The 25,300-nt window shown below is 33.8% G+C and overlaps 2 protein-coding genes across 2 annotated transcripts; both read left to right on the top strand.

The window, feature by feature from the left end:
• Window positions 1-16,416: 16,416 nt before the first annotated feature.
• On the top strand, window positions 16,417-18,574 carry LOC121251096 (protein SPEAR1-like). The gene is made up of 5 exons (XM_041150415.1): window positions 16,417-16,898; window positions 17,031-17,138; window positions 17,797-17,864; window positions 18,006-18,096; window positions 18,237-18,574. Exons 1-5 carry the CDS (start codon window positions 16,689-16,691, stop codon window positions 18,351-18,353), a joined length of 594 nt encoding a protein of 197 aa, XP_041006349.1. The 5' UTR covers window positions 16,417-16,688; the 3' UTR covers window positions 18,354-18,574.
• Window positions 18,575-22,002: 3,428 nt separating this feature from the next.
• Window positions 22,003-24,802, top strand: LOC121251062 (aldehyde oxidase GLOX1-like). The gene is given in 4 exon segments (XM_041150367.1): window positions 22,003-22,472; window positions 22,474-22,557; window positions 22,660-22,820; window positions 23,478-24,802. Coding segments are annotated over 4 exon segments (1,815 nt in total). The 5' UTR covers window positions 22,003-22,070; the 3' UTR covers window positions 24,646-24,802.
• Window positions 24,803-25,300: the final 498 nt, after the last annotated feature.

Below are 25,300 nucleotides of genomic sequence, written 5' to 3'. Positions count from 1 at the left end.
AGCCTACGATCATTTGTTGTGACAACACGTCAGCGATTGTAATGACTAAAAGTCCCATTTTTCACGGAAGAACAAAGCACATTGAACTCAAGCATCGCTTTATTAGAGATCTGGTTAATCAAGGAGAAATTCAGATGAAATTCATCAGTACAAATGATCAACCAGCAGACATTCTCAACAAAGCAACTACAGTTGACAAGTGTGAGTGATTCAAGGAACATTTAAAAATTACAAATTAAGAAGGGGTGTTGGAAGTTAATTTGTAATTTTGCATAGAAGTTTCTGGAGAAAATAACTTCTAGTATTTCTAGATACGACTTTTGATATTCTCAAAGTTAACTAGATCTATCTAGAATTCTCTTTCAAGTATAAATATATGTAGTTGTCAACCTATGGTGTAGAGAGAAAAAAAACGTGTAAAACTGCAGGTGCAGCAGCTTTGCATAAGTTAAAAAAAAAATAGAGTTTCATTAATCCATTGTTCTCTTCTCAATAAAAAAATATACTTCACACCTTGCTTCTTGCATACACCAACATACAGTCCATATATAAATAGAAGTTAATATTGGAAAAGACAACCGAACGGTAAGAGATTACTACTGCTATGTGAATCATCTATAAAGAAAAAATATACCACTGACACCATTCCTCAGTTTTGCTAATGCCTAAAACTTTCATTAGCCAAAAGTGTCTATCCAAGAGCTCGTCCATCCTCATTTCATACTCTAAAATATCCTTTTTAGGAATGGGAATGCGATTCAGGATTATATGATTAATCATGATGTCACAATCAGACTTAGTTTTGCTTTGGTTGACTTTTTATTGCTGGTTTTCGGCACCTCTCTCCAATATCTGCCTCTCATCCAAATATGCAGCAATATCCTTATTCTTACGAAAGGCCAACACAAAAGGGTTTGTTGCAACATGGATAGACCCTTGGCTTAGCTCTGAGTCCAACATTTTAACATCTTCTCTCTTCATTGTCAAGGTTACCTACCCTTTTGAGATCATACTGAACACCCAGACACTGAGTTCTTGGCGAACTTGTAGTGAATAGTTCCTCATAAGGTTTCCAAATCCTTCATCAGATTCCTGACCCTGTACAAAATCTTGAGCTTCGTTTCATCTCCTCTCTTTTGGTTGGTTTTTGAAGTATTTGTTTTGGCAGCTCCGCCTTAGTATCACTGCTGGCAAGAGCAACTTGCCTTTGCTGCACGTTACTAATATCATTACTTTGATGCATGGTGAGAGAAATCTGTTCGGTCTCCATGTTTGCTTGAACTAGTTTCACCTTCACCTCTTTCCCAATAGAGACAATACTTCCAACATCCTTAACATAGTTATCACTCAACCCAGAAACATGAACCAAGCCATTGGTGAAAGCTCCATAATCAACAAAAGCAGCAAAAGGCTGGATCTATAAAAGCTGCACCAAGAATTAGTTCCTCATTCTTCATAGGTGGCATCTCACTTTCCTAACAGGTCTTGGCTGTTTGGACTTAGTTGGAGTAAGATTGGGTCTGATTTATTGGAGGACTTTTCGCTAAATATTGCAACTGTATTGGGAGGAACTTTTGATGCTACACCAAAATCTTCATCTGCAATGAGTGAAACTGGTTTCTCCACCACATCATTAGTTCCCGTGACTGATCTTTTATTGATTATATATGTATATATATGATGCAAAGAACATCCCATTATATGTTGGGTCAACAATGTAATGGAATGTGATAGACGTAGCAGATACTTCTGGGTGGATGGTGTAAGTTTAGTGCAGTTCATTGACAAACTGAATCTTGTAAGCAATATTATTTTTTCCTTGTTGTAAATGCAATTCTAGAAATGAGGGAAATGTTGCTTATTGAAGATAGGCATTACTGGCATGGCATCACATTGAATTAAAATACAAAAGTCCAGTATTAGGTTGCAGCTAGAATAAGTTATTCATCCCTTTATTCTCTTGCATAAGGCATCCAAAAGTTGCATGCGTGCAACCTTTAAATTTAAGATGACATAGATAAGGGTGTAACCGGTCTGGTTCGTCCAGTTTTAGATGTATTTTATAGAACCGAACTGGTTTACGGTTTAGAGAATTGGAGAACTGATACCAGAATGATTCATTGCTGAAACCGAAACTTTCGATTTTACTAGTTCAATCCAATTTTTCCAATCTTTGTCTTAGGCTTTTATCCATAAGTTTTTTTATTTATGGTTTTTATAATTTTTTCAAAACTAATTTTAATTGTTAGAATTTAGTATTTATTATTAATAATTGCTAATTCATTGTAATTTAATTATACTAGTATATAACTTATTAATGAGATTAACTTATTAGTTATTAGTGAGATTAACTTACTATAGTATAATTAGTGAGATAAACTTATTATACTAATCTTATTTCTATACTAAACTACTAGTAAGTAGTGTAGTGGTGTTTAATTTATTTCAATACTATAGTGTCTAATTCCATATTGTTATATTAGTGTCTAACTTACTTATATATTTGATTATATATGTTAATAATAATATGATGGTTACATATACTAAAACTATTAGTTTATTTATATTATAGTATACCCACTTATTTTATAATAATTAACACATATTAGTATAGTATTGAATTTAACAATACTACTATAGTCTATATTGTCAGAGGGATATGTGCTGGCCAGACATCATAGGAATTCCCTTCTTTAGGTGTACATATATGACATGTATTTATAGCTTTACAAACCTTGTAATTAGTCATAGTTTCCTTATTTGGCTAGACAACATACGACTTCCCTTCTTTAAGTGTACATGTATGACATGTATTATAGCTATACAGACCTTGTAATTAGTCATAGTTTCCTTATTTAGATAGATTCTATTGCTGAAAATAGCTTGATTCAAGCCTTGTAATGTGCACAACAATGCTTTTATTATGAAAAGAAATCCTCACAAATGAGGTATTCAATCTAGTTGACATGGTATCAGAGCCATCACTTAGAAATCCTCTCAGTTCTTCCCATGAACAATTTTTTTTTTCATTGGTGGGTGATAGTTTTGATACTGTCGGCACTTTCTGTGTGGTTGTCGTTGTTGGGATTTTAGTGATCTTTTGTTTTTTGTTTTTGTTTTTTTTTTGTTGGCATTTTCTGTGAAGATTTTTGGTTGTTGACATCCTTCTTTTGGTTGGTTGTGGTTCTATCGGCATCCTCTGTTTAGCTTTCTGGTGGTTGGCACACATATGATGGCTCAGTTTGCATGTGCTAGGCTTCTGTTGGCATATTATGTGGTGATTGGGTAAATATTTTTCTTAGTTGGACTTGTGTGTTTTCTTTTCTTTTACGGGCATCATGTCTTCAGATTCCTTTGCTGTGAAATTAACGGGTAAAAGCTATTCTGCCTGGAAATTTCAATTTCGCTTATTTGTTATGGGAAATAATTATGGGGTCATATAGATTGTAGTGATCCCGCTCCTACTGAGCTTCATAAGTTGGCTCAGTGGAAGATCAAATATGCTAAGGTGATGACATGAATTTCAGGATCTGTTGATCCTCTTATTCTCAATCTGAAGCCATATAAGATTGCTAAGTCTATGTGGGAGTACTTAAGGAAAATGTATAATTAGGACAATTCTGCTCGGCATTTTCAGTTGGAGTATGAGATCGCCAGTTACACTCTGGGCGATCTTTCCATTCAAGATTATTTTTTTGGGTTTCATAATCTATGAGGAGAATTTACTGAAATGATTTATGCAAGGTACCAGAAGACTCTCTTTGTATTGTGCAGGAAGTTCATCAACAAAGCAAGCGAGATCAGTTCTTAATAAAGTTACGACTTGAATTTGAGGCCACTCGCTCCAGTTTGAGGGATCATGATCCATTACCTTCTTTGGATGTTTGTTTTGGGGAGTTACTTCGTGAGGAACTGCATCTTGCCACACAGGCCACTTACCAGCAAGACAAAATGATACCAAATGTAGTGGCTTATGCTGCTCACGAGAAAGGCAATGGACGAGACATGTGAAAAGTTCAATGTTTCATCTACAAGGACTACGACCATATTGCTACTCAATATGTGCGAAAATCTTGCAATTACTATAAGATGCCGGGGCATATTATCAAAGAATGTCCAATTCATCCCCATAATCGTCAGGCTAATGCTTATCAGTCTACTGTAGGTCCATCTTCTTCCATTAATTTTGCTATTGCTGGTGATGCATCTGCTCTTACTCCTGAATGGTCTAGTAGATGATTATTTCAACCTTTTTCGCCTTAGGGCTCCAAGGTAACAGTTGACTACCATCCTTATTTTGGCTTGTTGATTTTGGTACGTCTAATCACATGACTAGTTCTTCCGCTACTTTTAGAATGTTTGGACTTATAATGGATAGTCACACACTCAGATTGCTAATGGTAGTCGGTTAGCTATTCATGCTGTTGGTGATATTAATTTCACAATTAAAGATGTTTTTGTATCTCCTAAGATTTCTACTATGATGTTGATAACAACTATGATGTTCATTTTTCTTGTGATGGTTGTCTTGTGTAGGATCAAGTGTCAGAGAAGTTACTCGTGAAGAGGCCTAATGCTGGACGATTGTTTCCTCTGCATTTCTCCATTCCTGATGTTATTTCTTTAGCTTGTACAATTGTAAACAATAAGGGTGAAGTATGACACAAATGGTTGGGTCATCCTAACTCTGTTGTTTTATCTCATTTAGTAAACTCTAGTTTGTTAGGCAATAAAGATCAATTTTTATCTCATCTTTCTTTTGATTGCCCCACATGAAAATTAGGTAAAAGTAAGTCTTTTTCATTTCCCCCTCATGGTAGTCATGCTGAATGTTGTTTTGATTTGATTCATAGTGATGTGTGGGGAATTTTTCCTGTTATTTCACATGTAAATTATAAATACTTTTTCACTTTCATTAATGATTATATCAAGTATACTTGGATTTATTTTCTTCGTTCTAAATATGAGGTTTTATCTGTCTTTCAACAATTCATCGCCTATGTTGAGACTTAATTTTCAGGGAACACAATTTTAAGGTCTGATTCAGGTGACAAATATATGTCTCGTGAATTTCATGATTTTCTCCAACAAAAAGGCATTGTTTCTCAACGTTCTTATCCTTATACATCTCAACAAAATGTTGTTGTTGAACGTAAAGACATTTGTTGGTTGTTGTTCGTATATTGTTGCTTCAATCTTCTGTTCTGCCTAAATTCTGGGTTGAGGCCTTGTCTACGACAGTTTATTTAGTTAATAGATTGCCTTCCAGTGCCTTGAATTTTGAAACTCCTTACTTGCGTCTTTATCATCAGCATCCTAGTTATCTTGATATGCATAATTTTAGTTATGTTTGTTTTGTTCATTTGCCATCCCGTGAACATCATAAATTATCTTCTCAATCTGTTAAGTGTGCCTTTGTGAGTTGTAGTGTTTCACACAAAGGCTATGTCTGCTATGATCCATGCTCTAACAGATTTTGTAAGCATACTGGCTAATTCATTCACATTCTACTTATCCTTAATAGTGTTGTAATGAATTTGAGATGACCAATACTGAGGAGGCAAGGAAATCAAAATGAGTACAAGAAAAAACTCATCCACATTCATCCCAAGAGCCTTTAATTTAGCAACTAAGATTTGAAATTTCAAGGGTATGCTCATGCATCCCACGTACCATCAAATTTAAGGGTAATGATATGGTTACTACCCTCTTACTACCCATTTACTACTTATAGTGTATTTGAAGTTTTTTTTATATTTTTTTTATCATTTTCTTTTAAGTATTTTTTTAACATCCTTAACCATTAAGAAAAATTAAAAAAATATATAATTTTACTAATAGTCACTTCCTTAACCATTAAGTAAAATAAAAAAAATTAAAAAAAATCAAATACAAAAAGAGTAGTAAATGGGTAGTAATCCTATTATTATCCCAAATTTAATGGTGGTAAGTTTTGCCATCAATGCTCCAGAAAGAGACTTATCTAGTGAATGGAAATGTTCGTCCATAGTTTTAAAGAATTCCTTAGCAGTGTCACATGATTTAGGAAGCGTTCACTTCATATTGTTCACTATACTTATTTGCATAACATAATGCTCAATCTGTTTTATCTCTCCCAAGAGTGATATAAAGCCTTTTCATCCACACTACTTGAACCAGTAATAGAAAGTTTCTCAATCCAGAGTGACAAATCAAAATTCAGGATACCAAAGTGAAATTGGACTTGTTCATACCAGTCTGTGAAATTTTTTCCATTAAAGATCAGAATAGATGGAGCATGCGAATGAAGCGAAACAAGAACTGAAGTTGCAATAAAAATAAATGCTCACAACATTAATGCTTTGAGTTGTTAAAAATAATAGCTAATCATTAAGTAGTATTGCAGCAACTTCACTTTTGGGTAAAATTTACAACATACTATTAAAGATGCATCAATAATCGTTATGTTTACTTCTCTTTCATCTAGCAAAAAGAATTAAAGATGCATCAATAATCTAGTAGGTCGGTTACCTTTGGATATCCGATGCCAACTCTCAATTAAAGATGCATGCTAATTATTCTATGTACTTTGATTTATTAATCACTTAAAATGTGTTACGCCTCTTAGCCAATCCAAAATAACTTAAGCAATTAAAAAATCATTTAAAAGTTTGGAATTCCATGATCGTACTTGAGATATTGGTATTAAGATAAAAAAAAAAAAAAAAAAAAAAATGGCTTGAGATCTATGAACCCTTCTAATTGGGTCAGTTTGGTGATAACCAAGCCTTACCATAAAATGGCGTCGCAAAACAACTAATAATTGATTTGTAATATATTACTAAAATTGATCAGCAAAGATATTCATGTATATATATTATATCCTCAACACATAAAATAAAAGAATCAATATCAAAGAAGCTAAAACATCATATATACTTTATTCAAAGTAATCATGTAAGTAATAATTTCATAATCAAAGAAATTTTAAATCAAAGAAATCATGATCACCAAAGTTTTTACTCAATGAGAATATTATATTACAGACATCTCAAGCATATATGTAGCATGTTCTACAACTCAAGTATTAGAGTCCTATACAAATACATGCAGCTTTTTCATAATGCAAAAGGTAGTCGTGCTTCATGTTGGCAAATGGCCAAAGAAAAGAATAAAATAGATAAGCTTTTCGTTAAAACTTACCAGCGGCACAAATCTAAGGTAAGAAAAGACGATAGTATATAGACATCGAGATCTATACATGATCATAATGGAAAACCACGAAAGTCAGAACCATCATGCACTGATACCAGGCACATGTAAGTTTATTTAGAATAAACAATCTATATATATAATATTGTAAAATATGTCTAGGATCTTGACTATCTGCATGATTCTCACTAAATCAAAATATGTATAAAGAACATACTGGAATTCATAGCCACAACTCTTTTCTACTCTAAATCATATGAAAATAACGTTAACCCTAGAAATTAAACGGTTTCTCTCACTTAACCCTTCGGAATTTTTTAATTCATAATCTGATGGGCATATATGCATATATATTTATAATAGGGTAGACAGAGGGCTGGTTTCCTTCTTCAACTACAATATTTCCACTTCCTATCAAAGTAGGAGTTTTAATATGAAATCACTTCTCCTCTTCTTAGATAACCTTAAGTAAGTAGAAATGTAATAGTACTGGCATCCATGTCATGTCATGTGGGACATTAAATTCCAACATGAATTTCTCTCAAGGCTATTTTCTCTATTGTCGGATCGTATGAGTCTTCTTTTCATCATTCATGCATTCTTTTTTGTCCTCTTTTATGTCTTAATTCCTTTTAATTATTAGTTGATCCCCCAATTAATAAAAAATGGTCGACAATAAATGTTAAACAAGATCCAGTAAATCAGGTGGAAGTTGAAGTTTTCTACCGTCATTTTAATGGGGACAACCTAAGTGTGAACTTATGTAAAAGTACAACTCATGCAATATGACCACATGCATGCATCATGCATGCATGTAGACTAATCCTTTTCTTGTAATCCAAAACATTAATAATATGCGTGTTACTTTGTTGTGCATGAGGAAAAGCAAATCCCCCGCCAAGATTCATGAACCTTGAGGAAATTCCAAAAGATTCACAGTAACGCATGAGTACTGGAACTACTACAAATACTTTTTTCATCATGGAGGAAGATGACATCATGACTACTACTTGTAATTTAGTTTAAATCAGTCCCATAATGATGTTCAATCATGTATATATTAAACGTATACTTTAGAGTAAATAGATATATACTGCTTAATTTAAATTCCCACTGCCATACATAAACTAAAGAACTATCTATATGCATATAACTCACATGGGAGGGTGACCCCGCCCGTTGCTGTATCAGCAACCTTTTGCTGCAGCTTTTGAGCGAGCAGGATGGGTACTGAGGTACTGTGGTTAAGTGTTCAGTCGTTTCTAGCTTTTGGAACCCACCGACTGGTCTTTCTCTCTAATAACCATGCATAAATCATGTAAGGTTTCTTTTTTCTCCTTTGGGGTGGGTGCATGCAGAAACCATATAATTGGGTGTACATATACATTAATTAATAGATGATGATGATCTTAATATATATGATTGTCAGACAACAGTATAAATAATGATGATTCAATACATATTATTAGAGTTTTAAAATTGGAGATTAAGTTAATCATAATGGATTAAAAAACCAACATCAGAAACCATATCCAAGATAGATCGTAGGAGCACTGGGGATGTTGGTTTTGTGAATGGTATTCTCAAAGGAGCAGGAGACATTGGGGACCATATGCATTAATTGTGCTACGTATTTCCAAGTCATGAGTGGGGTCCTCTACATAAAAAAATGGGTTTATTTTCAGAGACCGCGTAATTCATATATATATATATATATATATATATATATATAAATTAAAAGAGGGGGCTCCCCCCAAGTGTTGAATTCTATAGCATCTCCACACGTGGTTCAGGAGCTTCAATTTGTACTTTCCCAAGGTCCCCATCTCCAGTTGTAACAACACAGATAATCCTAATTAATTAATTATATGCATATAATATATGGGCCAATTATAGGTAGCTATGCACTTGTATAGTTATAGATATATATATATATATATATTATGAAATAAAAAAATGGAAGAAAATCTCGCTAGCTGCTTATAAGCTTAACAGGGAATCATTGATATTAATATAATTATTTTGAGGTCGTGTAACGCTAGCCCAAGAGATCTAGAAATCTCTCTCTCTCTCTCTCTCTCTCTCTCTCTCTCTCTCTCTATATATATATATATATATGCTTCTAATTATTTAATAACTTAATCCTGGGTTTATAATTTCAAGATCATGAATGGGGTCTTAGTCATCACCTAAAGCTAGCTAGAATTTCTCGTACGTACATAGCCACATGATATCATCCAACCACCACAACCTATACATATTATATAATATATATCTGTTAATTACCATTAATATTCATGCTTAGTTAAAGTACTAGCTAGTGTGTACCAAAACGGCAGATTCCGCAAGGTTATTGTTGTTAAAAAGGGATATTAACAGTTAAATCGATATTACGGGAGGGGTGTAATTTGAGGGCGAAATGTATTCTCTTCAAAAAATTTATTAATTAGTGTTCTATATGTCATAAAAGGGTTACAATATTACTAATGATTTATTCATTTTATGTTATATGTATTCTCTTCTGAACAACCTATTTATCAATATTGCTCTCCCTAGTAGTAGTACTGATCTCCAAGTATAGAAGAGCTAGGGAGTCTTGCATGTGTTAACCTATATATAGAGGTTTTTTGTTTTAATGTGCATATATATATATATATATATATATATATATATATATATTGAGAATCAACTAAATTACTAAGTTATTAAAAAGGTGGTGAGTAGTCCCCCACAATCACCTAATAAGAACAATAAAAAAATCATGTATAATTTTATGACATTCTCTACATTATATACAAGCAAATTTTTGTTTGGTAATGAACATTGTCAAAGCCAAGAAATCATAGGACTAGCTAGCTAGGACTACTCATGATGTGGTCTCACCTCCCAGTCTCATTTTCATTTTTTCTTTTTTTTTTTTTTTTTTTTTTTGGGTTAGATTGCACTTTATTTTTTAGAGTAGTGCTACTTCCACAAAAAAATTACATAACAACAATTTTATAAATTGACGTGATTTCATTTAATCTGTTAGATTTATTTTATAATAAAAGTAACTTTATAATATGATGACCCACATCAAGCAACGTTAGTTTGTGAGATTGCTTTTGTGTAATTTTTTTATGGTTAGATGATTTTTCCTTTATTAAACTGGAGGAACGGAGAAGATGACTTTAATTTTGCAATATCTAGATTTGAAGAAGTTAGATTTGGATTAAAAAGTTTGGATATAGAGGATTAAACCTTGATACTGTTGGAAAACCATATAAATAATAGATCTAAATCATGTATAAAATAGTAGTGGTATTGGTGGCATGGTGATAGTGTAGACGAAGACTGAGAAAAAGAAAAAAAAAAAAAAAAAGGTATAGATGAATAGGTAAAGTAAAATGGTGGTAGGTAAAACAAGGTGAATAAAATATTGAGTAAAAAGAACTCACTTAACTATCCTGGGAGATAATTAAGAGTGATCAGGAATGGGTCCTCCCAAAAGCTTTTTTTATAGTAAAGATCCATTAAAAAAATGTCACTCCAACTAATTGAGGCCCATGCCTTACTATGCTAGCTTTGTTCTTAGCAAACTAATACACCAATTGCATCCTACTTAATCACATGAAAAGCCTGTTATTATTCTCATTTCACTCTTTTATCAGTTGTAGAAGATCATAGAAATTAGAAGATAAATTCTATCAAGCATATGTATCTTAAAAAATAAGTGTTACATCTACAAATGAATTATAAAAAATAAACTCACAAATTAACTTGACTTTATGTGATTCATTAGATTTACTTTACAATAAAAGTAATTTTACAATCTGACGCATACTATGTTAAGATACGTAAATTTGAAAGTTTACTTTTGTTTAATTCCTTTGTGATTAAAGTATTTCTCATCCTAAACACCCTTATCCTTTACCAATAATGAAATGATAGATTACCAGCAATTAAATCATAGATCATTGCTTTTAAAGATGGAGGAGCACTATTCTTGAAATGTAATTATATGTTTTTTTTTTTAATTTTCTTGGTATGATGAGATCATCAGAAGCATGCATTAACTGGTTTTACACATGCAAACTCAAAATGGTTCATGAATTGTCCAAACTTAAACATTACATGGATTAGGGATTGCGAACTTTCTAAAACTATATCAAGGAAGTTATGTCACTGGTTTTGCATCACTTTTCACCTAACATGACCCATAATATTCCATCTAAGGTGTTAAGTCTGAATTACAATATTTGATCACCAGTTTAAATATGCTTGCATAATTAGTTAACGTACTTTTGTACCAAATTTATGGCTTAGAGTGAGAAAACAGGGAGAGGGGAAGAAAAGGAGGGAGCTTGGAAAGACTGCATGCACTAATTAATGAAAGGAAATATATTGTTATTTTGCTTAGAAAAGAGAAATTTGAAAAAAATAATAAATTTTTTTACCCTTTTAAATAAGAATTTTTCTACTTATGATCATCTCCACACACCATACAACACACAATTCATGAGAAGAGAAAAAAAACTAAAAATTAAAAAAATTATGTATGATGAGTATATTTTTCTTTAAATAATTGAGTTTTTAGCCTATCATACACTTTTTACCTTCAAATAATAAACGTCCAATTCTATTTTTTAAGATGCATGAAAAATATGAAAAAAAATATGTATTATAATATAACTTTAACGGTCAAATAAGCATAATAAATTTTCAAAAAATGAGGAGGTGCTGCAATATATCGACATGTGTAACATATAAAATCTTATGAAAGGTACAGTGAATTTAAAGATCGGAACATATTATATATTGGAACAGATGTGATACCGGATCAATCTTTTTCCAGAATCTTGGAGGATTCTGCCATTTATAATATTTATTATACTTTTAATTTTTGGGTTTAAACTGATCCAAAAGGTTGGAGACACAGACGTTCATACACATGACACAAACACTGATCTTAACCTTAACCAATGCAGGGTTTGGTGCAAGTCCCCGTGTGCTGTATAAGATGATCAATAGTTTAAGTTTTTTGGGGGAGGGAATCTTACACATGAATGTGGGGGATATTTGAGGCTGATGATGATTTGGATTGGATTTGGGAATGGTGAGAGAGGCTGATGAGGTTGCTTTGCTGTGGCTCCTCATGAACACGTAGAAGACAGATTATTCCAAGTAAGGGATTTTAAATATATTTCTGGGCTTTGCAAATCGTGTGGAGTAATGCATGCATCCTGTAAGTTTCCATGTGCCTTCAAATCTACAGTGGATATTATCATATATTCTCTACATGATCTCTCTCCACTTTCTTTTGTCTTTTGATTTCTACTTATTATGATACTATTTAATTTGTTAACAACTCCATCACTCATCAAATCACATCAAACCAACATAATCCCTTGTTTTCTTCTTCCTTTATTCTTATTATAATTAACCCTCCCCGGCCCACTCCCTCTTTTTTTTTCCTAGTAAAAAGTTGTTTATTCCTTTTCTCGGATGGTATATATATATAAAAGCAAGGGTTCTTTGTCGATCATGTTTCTTAGCTCGATCAGAGAATTCATGGCGCCGCACGTTTACTTCACGTAATGGAAATCTCGAAATTCTAACATTGTTAATTTGTTTAAAATGTAAAATTAATATATAAATATATATATACACACACACACACACACATACTTGTGCGTATGTGTGTATATTTATTATATATGCATGTATGAGCACGCTTGGGGAAAAAAGTACGTACACTCTTAATGTATAAAAAAAACTCAGCAATTTCAAATTATCAATATTGCCGGCATTAGTTTTACGTTCTAGATTCAATTAATTATGATTGTGAAGATCATAAATTAAAAAAATAGTTATTCTTTCATATGTTTGTCTGTAAAAGGTTGAGTCATCTTTTTTTATGAAGGGTGTGATTGAGTCTCTGTTTAGGCGGAGAGTATTGTCTCTTAGAAGTTTGTCTGTAAAGAGTACTAGCAATAGTGAAGACCAGACCAGTCACAAAAGGAAATAATGTACTAGTGATGGAGTTCCAAATGCATTAATATTTTTATTTACGATATCATGTTTGATATGAGGACATCCCAAAATGTATCCGATCATGAATGTAAGTTTCTTTAATAAATGAATGATACAATTTCCCTTAAAAAATTAAATAAATAAATTACTGATATAATCTTAACAGTTAAATCTTGATGTATAGATCGAGATGTACGGTATCAAAATATTTTATCTTAAACATTTATCAAGAACTAAGAATATTCATATATGAGTGGGTCATGCCATCACCATATATGTACCTGAGTATAAACAACAGGAATGGCACGAGAAGCCCATAATGGCAAATAAATTATATATATATATATATGTATATATAGTCACTGTATTAAAAAGGCTCTGATCAGAATCATCTGATTCACAACATTGAATTTAATAACTAATTGCATGTCGTTGATGAAAGAAAATTATGATATATATATATATATATATATAAAATATAGTGTATGTGCCATTCCTAAGAAGCTAGAGGACTACTATATATCTATCATATTTATCTGCATCAAGTTATAAAAAGAAAGACTCTTGTTGTAAACTCGTGAATGAAATGGAGTCGGGCCAAAAACTTGTTGGTACTGTTGAAACTGGAACGAAGTTTCTTTATATGATCACATTTTTGTTAGACTATTCTAAAAACATGGCGTATTAAAATTGTCCAATATTTACGACCTTTCAATTAAAATAAAAGTAAACCCCAAATATTGACGAAGCAAAGTGTTCCAGAAATGCAAGGACGCAACGTGTTTTTGTGTGAATATTTTAGGGCGTTTATTGCTGTTATACTACTTGTTTCGAAACAACTAACATTGAAAAAGAGTGCATACATGGATCACAAAAAATATTATTTAATCATGATACATATACATATATATATATATACATACCTATAAGGATCGATATTTGACTAAGGAGAGAGAGAGAGAGAGAGAGAGAGAGAAACCCACACTTCATTGACTTTATTAGCTAGCTGCTTGTACATGATGTGTTTGTAAAACACGGAAAGATCGATTTTCCCTTTTCCTTTTTACAATATTCTTACATGATATGGAATATATTAGATATTAAAATATTTGAGCTTTATATGTGCAAGTTATAGCTAGTTTGCATATATATATATATATATATATATATATATATATATATATATATATGGTGCTAGCTTTCCAATTTAATTATTGTAGTCCAAAATCGATCGGGATATATATGTACGTACAATAAATAAAACAAAGTGATGGTAATATTTAAATGCAGCTTAGGAACCTATATATGGCCATATATTAGACACATCAACATATACATATACATATACATATATATATATATATATATATATAGGAAAGTGCTACTTAGACCCTCAATGTTAATACTGCTCAAAGTTACCGCTCGAGTATTTTAACTTTTTATTTTTTTATTTTTTTATTTAGTGGTTAAGGAAGTAACTATTAATAAAGTTGTATATATTTTTTTAATTTTTTCTTAATAGCTAAGGATGTTAAAAAAATATTTAAAGGAAAAGCATAAAAAAAAAAGAACTACAAATTTGCACTAGCAGTACGCCCAATGGTAAAACGTGGGTGGCCAGCTAGCACCGTCCATATATATATATATATAACAGAGTTCAAAAGCAGCAAAAGTTTTTGAAAAATGTTTTAGCCAACAAAGTAAATCCACAAATTGATGTGTCTGAATATAGTATGTTAGATTGTAAAATTACTTTTATTATAAAGTAGATTTAATGTATCATATAAAACTATGTCAGTTTGTAGATTTATTTTTGTGAGATCATTTATGACCGTAACATTTTTAACATTTCTCATTTTAATTACTCGGAGGTATTGATGGGGTCCTTTGGTAATTGCATGAGTTCACATGTCTGTTTAAGAAATTGGAGGATTCTGAACACTTTCCACCACATAACTACTCATATAATATGACCCACAAATCATGCATGAAACAGCTCAATTAGATTTGGTCTCTCTTGCAATTTATAACACGATATCTACCTCAATTTATCCCCCGGCCTAGCTCCCACCTTTTGGTCAAATTCACCATAAATATTTAGCGTTATCTTCTTCTTCAATATTTCTAGAAACTATATAAATTCGAGGATTGACCTCTTTGAAAATTGTATATTTCACATTAATGACAATTAATAAATATAATTTAAGACAACATTTAAATTAATGAAAATTCTTCATGATTGATACAGCTTTTGACACATTAATATTTAGAAATTTCTGATCTTCTGAATTCTCCCTCATCATCATCAGACATGCAATCCCAATGAAGTTAATTATACAATTTTAAAAAGATTTCTAAAATCCATGATTTTAAATATGATTTGGGTCTTAACTTTATATTGCTTGATCATGATTATCATATTTTATTAGCTTTTCTTTTTTTAATAGCTTTCCTCATAGATTACAGCTGGGGCTTTGAGGGGGGTTTATAATTAATAAGTTCAAATCAAATTGAATATCATGGGACTGGGGCATCACATGCAAAGTGGTTTACCCATCTCAGAGTACTCCTCAAAAATAGTATATATATATATATATATATATGTATGATCATCATCAATCACAATCTAATTTATGAAAATCAAAAGATTATACCATCTATATATGAAATCAACAAGCACCATAAACATCTTTCCTAGGGGCTAGACTATTAATTATAATGTCTTAAAAAAAAAAAAAAAAAAAACTCCAAAGATTATGAGCAAGCCACCCCTCACCCATCCTGAAGAGGGTGGCATGCACTCTTCAACTTTGACCAAAACTTGGCATCAATATGCAGGCCAGACTTCTGCTTCATTTGCAATGAGCAGTGCCACATAGATCAATTAAAACACGTATACATAAAGAGTATTTGCAAATGTTATGGAAATGGTGACTTTGACGCGCCTATGTGGCACGTGGAATATTTGTTGAACTTTTGATGGGAATAGTTGTTATACACTAAAATAGTTTTTTTTTTTTTTAAATAAAAAAGCATTTTAATAACCAGAGACAATCGCTATCAAGTGGAAGTCTCGAAAGTCCATATCTAATGGAAAAAACTAATAAATAATGGTCATTATTGTTAATATTATTATAATCAATTTATGGAAGTTCTCAAAATGAGGCAAGAGAGAAGGGAGAGAGAGAGGGGGGATAGAGAGAGAGAGAGAGAGAGAGAGAGGAGAAAAGAAGCATAAAATCTAAGTATATAAAACATTAAAATCTAAACACAATCTGATCCAGCGATGCAATAATTAGTAGGGTGCAAACAGCTTTAAAAGGGCACTGGAGATCTCTGATTTCTCAACAGCTTCTTGGCAGAAAGTTTTTCAGCAGAAGAAAGTTTGGGATTTGCAACCTGTGGTTCTCTCTCTCTCTCTCTCTCTCTCTCTCTCTCTCTCTCTCTCTCTCTCTCTCTCTCTCTCTCTCATAGCAGGAAAAGAGATGGGCAGTGGTTATTTTGGAGAGCCAAACTTGGGAAATGAAAGAGGTGGATCTTCTTCAAGGAAAGGAAAGAAGAATAATTCAGACAAGCCAAAGCAGCCACAGAGAGGTCTTGGAGTTGCTCAGTTAGAGAAGATCAGATTACAAGGTCAAATGGGTTGTGCATACCATCCAACCCTTCATGGGCCATATCCCACTAATTTCAACAATGTAATCTTTTAACTTTCTTTCTACGTCTCACTGCTTTGACTGCTGTACATGGTTCGTTCTGTGATCAAAGTTTGTTGGGTTTTACAATATTCTTATGGAGTTTTTGTGTGTCAATAACCATATAATATGCAGGAGGATATGAGAGCGCAATATTCATCAATACCATCATCGTCTTTTTCTTACTCATCGTCTTCGTCTTCGTCGTCAGCGTCTTATGGATTCCAATACCCCAACATCATGGTATGTCGGCTAGCTCTAGCTTTTCATCACTCCGGCAGATGGGGTCTCACGTTTTACAAATACAACTTCCGTTTTGTTTTTAATTTGTTGATGGATGATCATCTTGTGTGCTGTGAGCGTAAAATATTTATATGTTTGACCTGATTCCTCTTTCACCACCTAGTACATGTGCTCGTGGGTTCTGCATTGATGTTTATCATGGAGTCGTGTTCATCATACATACAGGATCATCACCATCACATCATGCTTTTTGATTGACATATTTTCTGATCAACAATTCCAACGAATCTTCTATTTCAATTTGACATAAATTCCTTCTGCATATGGAAAAGTCTATAGAAATCTTTCTTTTTGTTGCAATGTTTTTTACTTGCTTCTTGTCACAAACCCTAAATATATATTCTCTACCGAGTATATATAACCATGTTGTCCTACATTATAATCACCATCATCATCATCTGCAAGAATGTAATAATTTTTTAAAAAATTTGGGAGAGATGGACTCGAACACATATGATCTAATTTTATGGGTTTAAATCGTGCATGAAGTATTGCAAGGAGAAGGAAATTTATTAGATTTTATAATATTCTATATATGTATATCCAATGTATTTTGGGGTTTCTAATTAATCTGCTAGCTAAATTCTTGTCATTACAGATGGGGCCAGGAGAATATGAAAGAACAAATATCAGATATGGTGATTCCCATCCTACTACAACAGCAAGGTAATCCAACAATTGAATTTTCGTAATTAATACTTGAGCAAATTCAGCCACATACGTTCAACTAGATTAATTGAGTTGCTTATTCTTGGAATTTATTCCGGTTTATGCTGCGTTTCTTATCCATACGTGAAATCCTTGCAGATGGGACCCCAGCAATGCCAGTGGTACCTTAGAGGCTCAACATTTTGCACAGCCAAGCATGACTAGACACCTTCTAAATCTACATCTAGAGGTTGTTAATTATCCAGTTTTTTCCATTGAATTCTGCATAAATATTTTAATCAAATCTATGGTACTCGATTGCTAGCTCCTATATATATTATTGATATACCTCTTATAATTAATGCTCAATCATGATTGATTATCTTACAGGACGCGCAAGATAAAAACAGCAAGAAACCTAGGAGTAATTCTGTGGGTTCAAGCAGTCAGAATTCTGAATCAAGTGACAATCAGGAAGTAGATTTGGAGCTCAGACTGTCACTTTAATTGATTAGCAATTGTTGTTTGCCTCTCAATCGAAAGGGCTCTAAATGCTAATTATCAAATGGCAAATTGTTCACAAAGTTGGGAAGGCAATATGAACTTGTTAATGGATCCAACTACGTACATGATTTGGTACAAGACAATGAAAATTTTCTTCTTGTTCATCAACTGTCAAGAAATGAGAATTCCATTATTATTAATATTCTCTCTACTTAATATTTTTTTCCATGATGAGCTTCTGATCTCTATTTCTTGAAGTTTACATAGCAGACTGCATATAAGTACTGTAGTAATGTTAAGGTTTTCTGACCTTTAACATTTAATTACTTTTACCAGATTCAATGGTCTGTTTACTTGCTCCTATGTACAGTTCAATAGTAAAAACTTTATTAAAGAAGATCATAAAAAGGGGTCAAGAACAAACAGGACAAGAGGAAACTGATAAATCTTCAAAGTTTCTCATCTATGGTAAAAGCGAGGGGCGGCAGCTTTGGATGGATCTGCAAATTTGTCATATATGAATGGATTTTAGAGCCTTTATGTGAAATTCTCCTCATATATAAGATAACTTTCGCTATATATGAAGATGCAATTACGTACTAATTGAATTAGGAAATGGCGAATTTATGCTCCAATATCCCCAACTCGAGCTATTGAAAAAAGAATAGGTTAATACATGAAATCATGTGCAGATAAGACTAGCTAGTATTAGAAACCCTAACTTTCTAGTTTCAAAAATATTGAAAATCAGTACTACTACTCCATTAATGATCAACAGATGGGCTAATCTTGGCGAGCGACATCTTATAACTTCCACCTAGCTACATATAATTTGCCTAAAGAGTCCAAGAAATTTTAATCTACAAGATATCATGAATTCTTATAAGCATGATCAACTTAATTAAGATTCTTTGAAACTGAGTCTTCCTTTCTACTAGACATGAATAAACATATATCAAGGCCTAGCGCGCACAAGCTTTCATATATAAAAGGCATCTTGCCAGCAGATTTCAATTTGGCAGTACTCTGAGATTCGATATATCTTTCTTCTTGATTCCTAATTAGTGGTGTGGAACGCCATTGAGTTATATTGGACTAGATAGCCACCTTTGGGGTCAACCACTGGTGATTTATATGTGTGAATCTTGGACATGTGACCAAGATTAATTACAAGTCTTGTTGCTCAAAAGTGAGTCAACAAAAGATGCAGGACAATTCAAATTATACCAATTTCTTTTACATAAATACTCATGATAGCTAGCCAACAAAAATCTACTGTAGATGCAACAGTAATTTGATCTATGCCTTGCTCGTATTACAAGAAAATTGTTTATTTGCGACTAGTTAATTCTAGCGAAATGACTATTTGTAACTAAAATTACTTGTAAATAATCTTTTAATTGCAATAAATTTATCGCAATAAATTGATCACAAAAGCTATTTTTTTGGGCTGAAAAAATACCAAACAAGTGCATGCGTGCGGCCTCGGAATGGTGTGGCTCATAAACATTTTTTTCCTGAAACATGTCTAAAGATCAAATCATTTCATATTATACGTTACGTTTTATGCAAATATTTGGAGCATGCAGACATATATTGATAATAGCATTTATCACATGTTTCTATGACCCATGCAAATCGAAGCAGTACTACTGATGATCTCCTTGTCTCTCTTCTTTAACCAGTTGAAAAATGATATGAAAACATGGCCCCAGTAGTCAAACCCTTTAGGACTTTTCTCTTTAGGGTTTTCTTTTTTAAAATTAGTGGCCCCAGCTAGCTAGAGGCCGGGATCAGTACTGAGAGATCAGATCAGTCGAAAGATTCATCAATTAGCTAGGCGGGCGCTATAGGTTATATATGGTATCTTAAATTCAGGCAAATTAAAGTTCCTAAGCCCTTTAGTTGGTTTTTCAATTGCGTAGGAATGAGGGAAACTGAGTAGTAGTACTACTGATGATATGATCCTAATCAATTTACTGGACCCGGTCTCAACCTCATTTGTCTTTACCATGGGAAGAGTTGGTACGTGGGGGTGTGATCTTGATGTTTTTGCCTGCTTTCCTGCTTTGGTAAACTAAATAAAAAATTTACTTAAAGTTGGTTACTTTAGTATGCTTTAAGCTATGATCGATCAATGGCTCGACTAAGCAATGCTAGTTGCAAATATTGATGGTAGAGCAGCTGTATCCATTAGTGTCAATCAATGAAAAGTTTAGTGCAGTAGACAAAAAATAGCTTATCACCATTATTCCTTGGGAATAAAGTAAAGATTTTTTGTAATTACCACCTATTATTTTTATTCATTTACTCTCTTAGAACCCAGGGTATTTCCTTCTGGCCAGGTTGCCATGTTTTGATGATTGACAAAACAAATTTAAGTGATTCGCTACTAAGTGCATGCATTTACACGCGCATGACATGCACAGATCTGAAATATCTACTAGCTATCTATATATATGGGAAAGCATGAACTTATGAATATGATCGCCTGTGAATTTTTTTTTTTCCTTGGTCAAAAAGCAATAAAATGTAATATTAGTTTTCTTAAACGAGAAGGGAAAGGATTCTGTAATCTGTACCATATCTGAAGAGCAATTAGGCCTGGGAAAACCAGTCAAAAGCTTTCAGCTGCTTTTAATGGATAGCGTAATTAATAATGCAATTTCATGAGCACTAGAAAACAAACTTTAGTCTACGCCAAATTAAATTGTTTGAAACCAAATTGAGAGAACTAGTCGTGGTAGGTGGCGATAAGTACTCTATGCATATATATTTACCAAACAAATCTAGAAGGCCGGCAGGAGTGATGGTCATGGTATTAATGTAGATCTCTGGAAGGATAACACGCATGACATAGAAAGGCAAAAGCAAAAACGTTTGTCGAGCAGTAGAAGTACTCCTAAGTTAATGTGCTGTGCCCGCGTCCCAACGGCCTAGATGTTTACGGACAAATCTCCATTTCTGCAACCACGAGCTAGCATGCAAATTAAGGTCACAGCATGGACAGATTCCACAGCCTGATCAGCACATGAGCTATCAAACATGAAACAACAATATATATATATATATATATATATATTAATTCTCCTTTCCTAAAAAGTGAAAAATCAGGTTAATTATATTTTTTCAAAGCTCCATTTAGAATGAGAATAAATCAGCTAATATGTAGCTTAATTTACGCTGCATTTTGTTATATATTAATGTCTCCTTAATATTTACTTGATCACGTACAAGTACTTACAAATTGGACATGCAGAAATTATAGGTCTGTTTCATTGCTACCTGCAATAAGTAAATATTAATCTATGCCACTGAATATTGGAAATTATTGAAACAGTTTTGGTTAATGCATGCAGGATTTATATATAGTATCACCTCAATAAAAGCTGATATAGTACCTGAGAGAAAATCGGGTCACGGCATATTGTCTGTGCATGACAGCAATTAATCTATTGGTGCAACAGTTTTCTTTGCCTTTGTAGTACTGTAGGTTTCTCATGATCTCTGCCTGTAATTAGCAAATTCTTCTCTGAACGAGGAACAACCGATCGCGAATACTAAATTTGGGGAGATTTAACGGACAAATTGCAATCTTAAATTCCGAAGACAAACAGAGATGGAGAGGGAAATAAGGAAAAGCAAAGAAGATGCAGCCCCCAGGCATTGCGGTATTAAAAACAAAGAGGCGCGCAGCCATTGAAGACATTTTGACCCTCAATGGCAGCAGCCTCAAGTTCAACCCTCTTTATGCTATCTCTCTTGCTTGTTACAGCCCAGTATAACTCGCAATTTCTCCTCCCACAACAGGAGTTTGCAGGAGGCCGATTTCATGATTTTAACGAAAAGGATAACGGGGAAAAGCATTTTGGCCTCACAATCCCAAATCCTTTAACTGGAGAATCCACTCACTTTGGTCTTCCTCGGTTGGATCCTCAGGTGGAAAACCATGCCTACAAGACAGACTACCAAGGTTTATGGGAACTGGTTTCCAAGGACTCCGGCGCCAACGCCATGCACATAAACTTACTTCCCAACAAGAAGATTATAATGTACGATGCTACTGCATTTCACATGTCAACAATGAAGTTGCCAAACGGACAATGCTTTGCCTATAAGGAGGAAAAAAACTGGAATGCAGAATAAGGATTGTTGGTGTCATGCAGTGGAATTTGATATTGATACAGCAAAACTAAGACCACTCAAGGTTCATTTACCAGTTGCACATATTCCCATTTTTACCAAATTTACAAATTTTTTTTTTTTTTTGGTATGGTCTGAGGTGACTAAATTAATCGTAAAACTGCAGATTCAGTGGGATCCGTGGTGCTCATCAGGAAGCCTGGCAGCCGATGGGACCTTGGTTAGCACTGGAGGTTGGTTACAGGGAACAAGAACTGTGAGATATATGCGCACATGCGAGAACTGCGATTGGAAAGAATACCCAACTGCACTGGCAGAGGCAAGATGGTATATATGTCTTTATATGCGTGTGTATGTGCATACATACATATATATATATATATATGTATATAAGCTTTAGGGATAAAAGTATTCAAGAAAATGTTGGGTTATATATATACACACTACAAGAAAAACGGACTTTTATGATTAATTTATTGCAACCAAAAGACTATTCACAACTAAAATTAGTTACAAATAATTATTTCGTTAGAATTAACTAGTCATAAAAGTCTATTTTTCTTGTAATGACGTACAAGTGTTTGTTCTCCTCACTTTGATGTTGGGACCGGGAATTTTAATTTGACAAATTTTCAAATTTTCAGACTGCTTTTGGACATGCCATATATACATTTGAATTGAGACCCCCATTACTAGTAACAGTGACGAATTCAAACTTAACATGTCCAGAATTAGTATAAATTAAACTTCCTATTTTCTTCAACAAAATGCGCTTACTTAAATTTCTTTTAGATAAATGTTAATTAATACAATCGTAAAGATTTGATTTTATAAAAATAAATTTATAAATTAACGTTACTTAATTTAATATGTTAAATCTATTTTACAATATTACTTGTAGATTTATTTTTTTATTTTTATAAATTCTCTAGTATCAGTTTTTAACAGTCGTCACCTAAATTTTGTTGCGCCTTGCGCCTTAAGGTATGCTACACAAGCAACGCTAGCCAATGGCGACTTCATTCTGGTTGGAGGCCGGAGGTCATACAGCTACGAGTACGTTCCACAGGAAGGAGCTTCCAACCAAAAATCCATCAAGTTTCCCTTTCTGGACGAAACCTCTGATTTGGACGAGAATAATCTTTACCCTTTCGTCCACCTCTCCACGGACGGCAACGTCTTCATCTTCGCCAACAATCGCTCCGTTCTCCTAAACCCTAAGACCAATGCCATCATCAAAGAGTTCCCAGTCTTGGACGGCGGCGCCCGCAACTACCCGTCGTCGGGAATGTCTGCTCTTCTCCCTATAAAACTCGAAGCTAACAATGATGAGGTCATTCCAGTGGAGGTTATTGTTTGTGGCGGCGCCAAGCCCGCGGCCTACGGTTTAGCCCAGAAGGGAACTTTCTTGCCTGCTCTTGAAGACTGTAACAGGCTTGAAATCACAAACCCTGAAGCTTCGTGGGAGAAAGAAATCATGCCTTCGGCGCGTGTCATGGGCGACATGTTGAATCTCCCCAACGGAGACCTCCTGATCCTCAACGGCGCAAAGAAAGGTACGGCGGCTTGGTACTCTGCTGACGACCCGAATCTTACTCCGGTGCTTTACAGTCCCGATGAGCCGGCAGACCAAAGGTTTAAGGAGCTTGAACCCAGCACGATTCCCCGAATGTACCATTCCGCGTCGGCGGTACTTCCCGATGGCAGAGTTCTAGTAGGAGGTAGCAATCCCAATGCAGGGTATAACTTCAAGGCCAAGTACCCCACCGAGATGAGGATAGAGAAGTTCTCGCCGCCTTATTTGGACCCTGCGTTGGCTGAACACCGGCCGGAGATCTTTGTCCAGTCTTCGGAGAACTCTCTAACTTACGGACAAACCTTCTCGGTGCAATTCAGTGTTAATAAATTGCTTGTGGCGAGGAAAGACATCAAGGTGACCATGTACGCACCGCCATTTACAACGCACGGATACTCCATGAATCAAAGACTGCTTGAGCTGGCTAAGCTTGATATGGACAGGGCTTCCCATGGCGCCTATAAAATTGACGTCATAGCCCCGCCGACGGGTGCGGTTGCTCCTCCTGGATACTACTTGCTGTTCGTGGTTTATCGGGGAGTGCCAAGCATGGGGATGTGGGTGCAAATCAAGTAATTAAAGCCCTGTGATTTTCAAGGCTTTTTTTCCCTTTTGTATTAACTTCCTTGTCTCTGTGATCCTAATTCCCGTGAGCCTGGCCTCCTCGGTTGGATGTTCTTAAGTTTTTGGAAATGGGAACTGCCAATATCAATACAATTGATGAGTTTGTTTGGAGAAATTACTTGTATACCATTCATTGATTTTTTAAAAAAGAAAATAAAAAAGTGATCAGAAATGAAAAAAAAAAATACATGAAATTTATTTCGACAAAGACTAAAAACAAACAGGCCATGTCGATTGACATGTCAATATAGAGCTTGTATATTACTAGCTCACGAAATAAGATAATGATGCCGGACAAAATAAGGATTATTCTAACGACTAGTTAATCAACAAAAACTAAGGATTGAAACTAAGAAAATACGCAACACGAGAGAAAATTCTGAAAATAGAGTTTATTCATAAAAGTTGAAAACTGATTTTGAAATCTACAAGTCGAATTCAAATAGCTAGAGCCTAGGAAGATCGAGATTTTGAGAATTTTTTTTGAAAATACAAAATCTCAATTATTGCCTAAAAATAAAATACATAATAGAATAAGATTCTTGCCAAAAATATGATCCAGGTTAGAATTATAAGGATCATCTCTAAAAGTGACAGTAAAATATTA

This window comes from Juglans microcarpa x Juglans regia, chromosome 2D (assembly GCF_004785595.1).
Source record: "Juglans microcarpa x Juglans regia isolate MS1-56 chromosome 2D, Jm3101_v1.0, whole genome shotgun sequence".
NCBI lineage: Eukaryota > Viridiplantae > Streptophyta > Magnoliopsida > Fagales > Juglandaceae > Juglans > Juglans microcarpa x Juglans regia.
Note: the sequence above shows the minus strand (reverse complement) of the source record. Positions and strands in the feature narration are given on the sequence as shown.